This window comes from Octopus sinensis, linkage group LG15, assembly GCF_006345805.1.
Source record: "Octopus sinensis linkage group LG15, ASM634580v1, whole genome shotgun sequence".
NCBI classification, from domain to species: domain Eukaryota; kingdom Metazoa; phylum Mollusca; class Cephalopoda; order Octopoda; family Octopodidae; genus Octopus; species Octopus sinensis.
In genome coordinates this window covers 45,897,199-45,904,698 of record NC_043011.1, presented here as the reverse complement: position 1 = coordinate 45,904,698, position 7,500 = coordinate 45,897,199, and the positions used below count along the sequence as shown (strand labels likewise).

Below are 7,500 nucleotides of genomic sequence, written 5' to 3'. Positions count from 1 at the left end.
CATTTACAAGGAATAATCACAATAGAAATATGAAACTGTTTCATTCATTATATCAAAAGCTGCAAAAATCTCTTTACTTTTTTTTTTATCATTTCACTTATAAGAGTGGTTTGATGATCGCAATATAGAGGATCTAAATATTGTATTACAATATTTGGGTCATGTCATTTAATTCAACCATTTATTCATTAGACTTATTAAAAGAATAGAACTAAAATGTCGTATTTAATCATTTGCTATCTATACTTTGAATGGTAAATAACTCAATGTCTTAAACGTAACCTGACATATGAAGCTTATTAAACAGGTAGAAATAAGACTTTATCTTACAAAGTTCACATCATAAGATATATTTTGATTAAGTAGGAGGTTATGCATTTGATGAATAACTAGATTTTTGTCAGGGGTGGGAGGAGTTAAACTGTTGTAATTTCAAATGTAAATTTTCTTTAACCCTTTTGATACCAACCCGGCCAAAACCGCCTCAGGCTCTGTAGTACACAGAAAGGCCCTTTTACCACACCTTCTTACTTCCTTAACAATCAGAATTTCATTTAGTCTCAGTTCCTGATTGAAAATAATGCTATCCAAGTGTTATTCTATGTGTCAATATAGATGTAAGGTTATTTTTCCATTATTCCACCTTCATCAAATGAAAAGTCAGGTATTCTAACAATAATCCATCCCCTCACTTAAGTGCTCCACAATTAAGGCAGCATCTGCACACTCATAAAATGTTAAATCCTACATTTATGGTGACCTACTACACACAGATACATGTACAGATATTTACTTGTATATCACCTTTTCCTTTAGACATAAAGATATATTGAAATGTGCATATATATATATATATATATGGAATTAAAGAAGGAAAATGCACACACTTTACATAGTTTTGATATATTCTTTAATATATTTTATATTATTTGTCGACTGGTTTCACTTTTGCTAATCATGACATTAAAATTATTTTAATTATGTATTTTCTTAAAGAAAAATAATTTTAATGTCTTGATTAGTGAAACTGGTCGACAAACACAATATAAAATATATTAAAGAATATATCAAAACTATGTAAAGTGTGTGTATTTTCCTTCTTTAATTTCTTATATATATTACATCTCACCATGTCAAGATAATTGAAATTCCTCCCTTTCTGTTATACATATATATATATATATATTTTTTAACTGAATGGGTAAAAAAAAAGAGAAGTGTGTGTAGTGTTGCATTAAATAATAAGTTCCAAAATTTAAGCAAAATCACCACAAAGGGACAAATAGAAAGTTCACACACATGATGGGACATTGCTAATTCCTTATCAGTTAGGCATGAAATTGTAAGGATCCTTTGGACAATAACTGATGGGGAATCAGCAACTTTTCAACATGCATGTGAATTTTCTGTTTTATCCTTTGTTGTGTTTCAGTTTAAATTTTGGAACTTTGCGTGTGTGTGTTTGTGTGTGTGTGTTTTGACATTAGCTGAGAGGAAATCTGGATTAAAAAAAGAAATCAGGTGTTGTGTGCAAGGAGACTGAATTGATACAGACAAAAGATGCATTTGGAGGATGACAACTGAGTAAAAAAAAAGTCTCAAATAATCTGACTGCAGGAGAGAAAGATCACAGAAGACATGAGAAAATATATTTCCAGAGACTAAACCTGAATAAGAAAGTTACAAAAGATAATGCACATGACATGATCTATAAACCCATAAAAGCATGGAAAAACAATGTAAAATGATGATGGCATCATATATCAACTAATTGCACTTCGTTTCTCATTTAGCTTGTTACTAATTCCAGTTAAAATATCCATTTCATTTCTCTGATATTATCTTTAATGAGAAATACTTTAAGAGAGAGAGAGAGAGAGGTGTGTGTGTGGGGAGTGTATTTCAAAACTGTAATGATCGTTAGATATCAAGTTGTTTTTACAAAATAGTATAGCAATGAAACAAACAATTAATTACATTCTAAATTGTTAATTAAAATAGATTACGTTCTGAATAATTCCAAAGATCACAAGTTTTATAAGGTTTTCAGTGCCAGTTATAACCATTTTGCTTAAGAACAATTTCTCTAAAGCACTTAACCATTCTTCTAATAAAATTAATAATAATGATTTCTGGTGCCAGTATTATTATTAAGAAGAAGAAAAAGAAGGGCAGTGGATTGACAGAATCATTAGAGTAAATAAAATACCTTATGGTATTCGTTATGAGTTCAAAAACTCATAAAAAGAGGTTAACTTTATTGTTTATCTTTCTGAAATAGATAAAGTACCAGTCAAATACTAGAGTTGACTTAACTCCTCCCCACTAATTTGTTGCCTTTTGTATATAATTACAGTTGTTATTTTCACTAACATTAGAACATTCTTAATGTAGAATTTGATATTATAATTCCATTTGCCTTCTTTAGTTAATAATCATAATATTCTACTCATTGACAAACTGCGCCTTTAAACCTTTAACATTTAAACCAACCACATCTCGCCCAAATACTTTACCTGTTCTATGTTCAAACTGGCCAGATCTAACCTCTCATGCTTATGCTACAATGTCATTCTAAAAATAAAGAAATCACATCATTGGAACCTCGTAGCTACAAGATAATACCTGATTAATTCAAGACTGTGAATAAATAAGTATCACATTTGACAGAATATTCTGAATGCTAAACGGTTAATGTAATTAAACATTATTAAAGTGTTTAGCCTGTGAAATTTCTATATCTCACAGACTTAATAGTACATATGATTCAAAGACATTTTTTAATAATGTAGTAAACTATGTTACAAATTCATAGTAAGACTAAGTTAATTAATTTACAATTATTGAATTAAAGTTGAGTACTTTTGGTTGTGTGAAAGTTGTCAGCTCCAGGTTCCATTGTCCTTAGCAGCTTAATCAATATTTTGTGTCTTGTAGCAACCTAGAATTAACACAAGAAGTGTATGTTCTTAATGCTAGAGTGATGTTGATTATATGTAGTTATAGCGTTATTTCCTTACACCAATCAACAAAACAAAAGGAGTTTCACTATACAAGTGGTCATAGTTATTTAATTAGCTTATTTTTACCTAATTTTTTTTTAATTAATCAAGTAAAACTATAACTCTGAATCACAAAATGTAACACTGCTTAGGAAAAAAAAAATGATGTTTTTATTCCTACCAGAAATGTACATAAACTGATATTATATTTAGTAAACTGATATTATATTATATTTCAAAGGTGGCGAGCTGGCAGAAACGTTAGGACGCCGGGCGAAATGCTTAGCGGTATTTCGTCTGCCATCACGTTATGAGTTCAAATTCCACCGAGGTCGACTTTGCCTTTCATCCTTTCGAGGTCGATAAATTAAGTACCAGTTACGCACTGGGGTCGATGTAATCGACTTAATCCATTTGTCTGTCCTTGTTTGTCCCCTCTGTGTTTAGCCCCTTGTGGGTAGTAAAGAAATAGATATTATATTTAGTGATTATAGTTAAAGAAAGATTAAAAATTTTTAAAAACAAACTTTGTTTTTAAGAAGTTATTTCATAGTCATAGAGAATGGTCAGACCATTGTCAAATTTGTCAAAAGAGTTACATAGATATGTTCATTTTCTATTAATGAATAGAAAAGCTCTTGCTTGAATTCTCATGATGGCATTGCCAAAAAGTGAAGACCAAATCATTTTGATATAGTTACCCAGGGAGCATATGTATCAAACAACAATTAATTACAAATAAATTATCATCTTTTGACAAAATTGGTAATAGTGGACTAACTTTGTGACCTTTTCAAACTCAGATTCCCTTGAACATTGGCATGAACAATCTGAAAACAATCCAAATTTCTTCTGTTTACTCCTCACACTTTGTCTATGCTTTATAATAATAAATTTAAACATTGAATATTAAATTGAATCTGAGTGTTGGTCAATTTTATTGTTTTCTTATTATCTGTAGAGTTAGCAAGACAATGTGAGATGTTTAGCTTAACTGTACTCTTGGGTAGTTTTTGGTTTTGTTTAGTAATACATACACACTCACATTCACTTGAATGGATTTCCATGAAAATATTATGGTTTGGATACGATTTTCTTTCAATCCAGAAACTAGATGGTAAAATTATATCTTATATCATACATGTTTTACTTCATCATCATCATCATCATCATCGTTATCATCCATCATCATCATCATTCTTTTTTCTTCAGTTGTTCTTCATTTTCTCCTGTTCTTATTATTAGATGGACTGACATTAGAGAAGATTCCTTTTGTCTTTCTGGAACCATATTTTAACTACTTAAAATTCTTTTAAACTCAAGTGAATATTGTTCCTTAATTTTTCCATCTATTTTTTTTTTTTTTACTTTCATTGTTTCAGAGTATTGCTGGTCGTACAATGGTGACGTATTATTTTTTTTGCATTGTCTCATTACTGTTGTTTAGAGATTGTCCCTGCTCAGTTTATTCTGTTTTTTTTTATCTATCTCTCTTTATATATATCTATATACTTCTCTAACTAAAACAAAAAAGGGGAATATGAATTTATTTCTTACATCATCATCTTCATCATCTCGAAAATTAAAAAAAAAAACACATTCAATAACTTATTACTCTTAATTCAAATAGAATTAAACATTTAAGAGATTCCAGTGAACATTAACAATTTCAATCAACAAATGTGAGAGAACAACATTGATAAAACTATTTTGTTTGCCTTAATCTTGTAAAGCTATCTGCATGGTTTTTCAACGATTAAGTTTTCTGGTTAAAACTTTTAATCATTTGCAATTAAATTACTTTTGAAACTAATGTTTAAAATTTTATTTTAATCCAATCTGAATTTATTTCAATGTATTTTTTAAAACTGCCATTAATAAATCTTAAACTCTTGGAAAGAAAATCATCTATAAAGAGTTAAAACAAAGAATTATATTGTGTTTGTGTCCATCAGGTTTATGGATATTAACAAATCATTCCCTTTAGTTGGTCTCGCACTATAAACTCAATACTTCTACAGGTCATTATAAAAATTGCACTGGAAAGATATGTGAAAACTTGATGTTACAGCTGATGTTCTCTGAAGTTTCTCCATTCCTTAGTTGAACCAATTCAGAAATTAGAATTCCGAGAAAATCTTCATCATCTTCAATCTCTCTCCTATCATTTCTGAGTTCTATTTGATCAACATATTCTAGACTCTTCTTTATCTTATAATTTCTCCCTAAATAGACACTTACATTTCTCTTAACTATCCCATGTTACTACATTTAACTTGTAGAACAGCTATCATTATAATACTTCAAAACCTTAATGTTCAGTCTTATAAAGTTTAGCAAAAACAATAATAATAATCTTTTTCCAATGATCAGTGCCATTGATATTAGATTTTGATGACTCAAATTATAGAGGAATATTGTTTATCAATAGAAAAACATAAAAATAATTTTCCAAGTTAAATTAACAACTTTATTCCCATTTGGCATAATTTTTTTGTTTTTGGTTATTTACAAAATTCTTATAGGTGAAACGGTTAGTACACATGATTCGTTAAATAGATTATAGAAACAATTTAATTTTAAACAAAATTGATTATTAATGGACTATACAACTATCCTTAACCAAACTTCAAACAATGATTTTTCACCAAAATATTTCCATATATGTAATTATTCATACGGACATGACATTCTTTACTTTAAATAGAAAACAAATTTTTTTAAATGTTTTTCTCGTGATAAAATAACTTTTAAAAAAACAACAAAACATTTTACTATCTCACTGATCTGTCATTATTATAACATTGAAGTATGTTTGATTATTCATTAAAACAAATAGTTATTTTACTGTTAGTTCAATCACGTATTCCCTTTTTATGTCTGCATCTTCAACTGACAACATTTCTCTCAATACAACACAACATAAGCTTAGTGTCACACTGACTTTATTTCCTGCATGAAATTTTTCATCTTCAACAAAAATATTAAAAAAGAAAAAAAGATTAAAAAAATTTTTTTCAATTATTATTATTATTATTATTATTATTATTATAAAATCGAAAAAAAAAAAAAACAAAAAAAAAAACTATTATTTTTTCAAATGTTTGATATGTATTTTTTTATACATTTGCATTACACATTTATTTTGCTATGTTGCTCTGCAGCTTTCTTTGAACATTTTTGCCTTTTGCATGGATATAGAATTATGTTTCACAATTCTTTTCTTTTATTACATTCTGCATCATGCATGGTTTTTGCCTCATTAACAGTTGTATTTTTTCATGTGTGTGTGTGTGCATGTACATGAATATGTGTGTGTACATATATGTATATGTATGTATATATATGCGTGAGTGTGTATATAAATATATATATATATATAAAGGGTAAAATTAATTAATTAATAATTAATAATTTTACCAAGTAGTTTGGTATGTTAAAAGAACCATTATCAGTAAACTTATACAAAAATTTTATAATTATACGTATAATTATAATTCGGGTTCAGCAAAATTTGTTTCACCACCTACCAAAATTTAGAAATAGCAGTTAAACTACTATCTTAAAATAGTAGTTTAACTGCTATTTCTAAATTTCGGTATGTGGTGAAACAAATTTTGCTGAACCCTAATTATAATTATACTCTTTTATATATATATATACATACAAACATGCATACAACATTGTTGTTTTTTATCATTATTTTAACGTCTACTTTTTTATACTTACTTGGGCAAAGTTCATTGAGGCAGATTTTTTATGCTCAGATGCCCTTCTGATTGCTAACAATCACCTGTTTCTTCCATGTAAGGTAATATTCCCCACCGACCTGACATGTTTTCTTGGAAAATTGGAAATAAACGGTAACATTTGTATGATCGTGTTGCTTGTTTATCAATACCATATGCAGTCAAACCAAGGGGACACACACACACATATATATATTAGATGAATTTCTTCGCACCAAATCAACTCACAAGGTTTTGGTTGGCCCAGAGCTGCAGTAGGTTCCACTGCCATGCAGTGGGGCTAAATCCAAAAGCTACATGGGAGTCAAATTTCTTAGCATTCCTGCATACACTTGTGTGTGCATGTCTGTATATATGTGTATGTGTGTGTCTGAGTATGTACATGTGTGCATGTATATGTATGTAACTATTGATAATGCATTCACTAAGCTATTATTAAATTCATCTACAGACACACATAAGCTATATCATTGACTGTACATGATTTCAGATCTGAGAAACTTTCCTCAGATATGATCTTTAATGAATAGAACAAGTTTTTATTCATTAAACAAAACCCTTGGTCTCAGTGACTAGAAAATAATGTACAGTGGAGAAACCTTAGAAAGTCGGGTGGCATTTATCCCTGTGGACAATGGTGTTAAACAATGGGTGACAATTTCACTGACTTTATTCCCCCATGTACTACGTACCCATGACTACTCATGATTATGATCAAGGCATCTTTGTCAGTTATTGAAAAACAGATC

General features: G+C 29.0%; 1 protein-coding gene across 8 annotated transcripts in view; it reads left to right on the top strand.

Moving 5' to 3' along the window:
* LOC115219879 (Kv channel-interacting protein 4) overlaps positions 1 to 7,500 on the top strand; it is a 448,057-nt gene that overhangs the window by 413,782 nt on the left and 26,775 nt on the right. For 6 of the 8 annotated variants that reach the window (XM_036509691.1, XM_036509693.1, XM_036509688.1 and 3 more), the window contains exon 3: positions 4,385 to 4,405. The exons of the other annotated variants lie outside the window; for them this stretch is intronic. In XM_036509691.1, the coding sequence (XP_036365584.1) occupies positions 4,385 to 4,405 (21 nt within the window). The remainder of the gene's footprint in view (positions 1 to 4,384; positions 4,406 to 7,500) is intronic. 8 annotated transcript variants of the gene reach the window in all.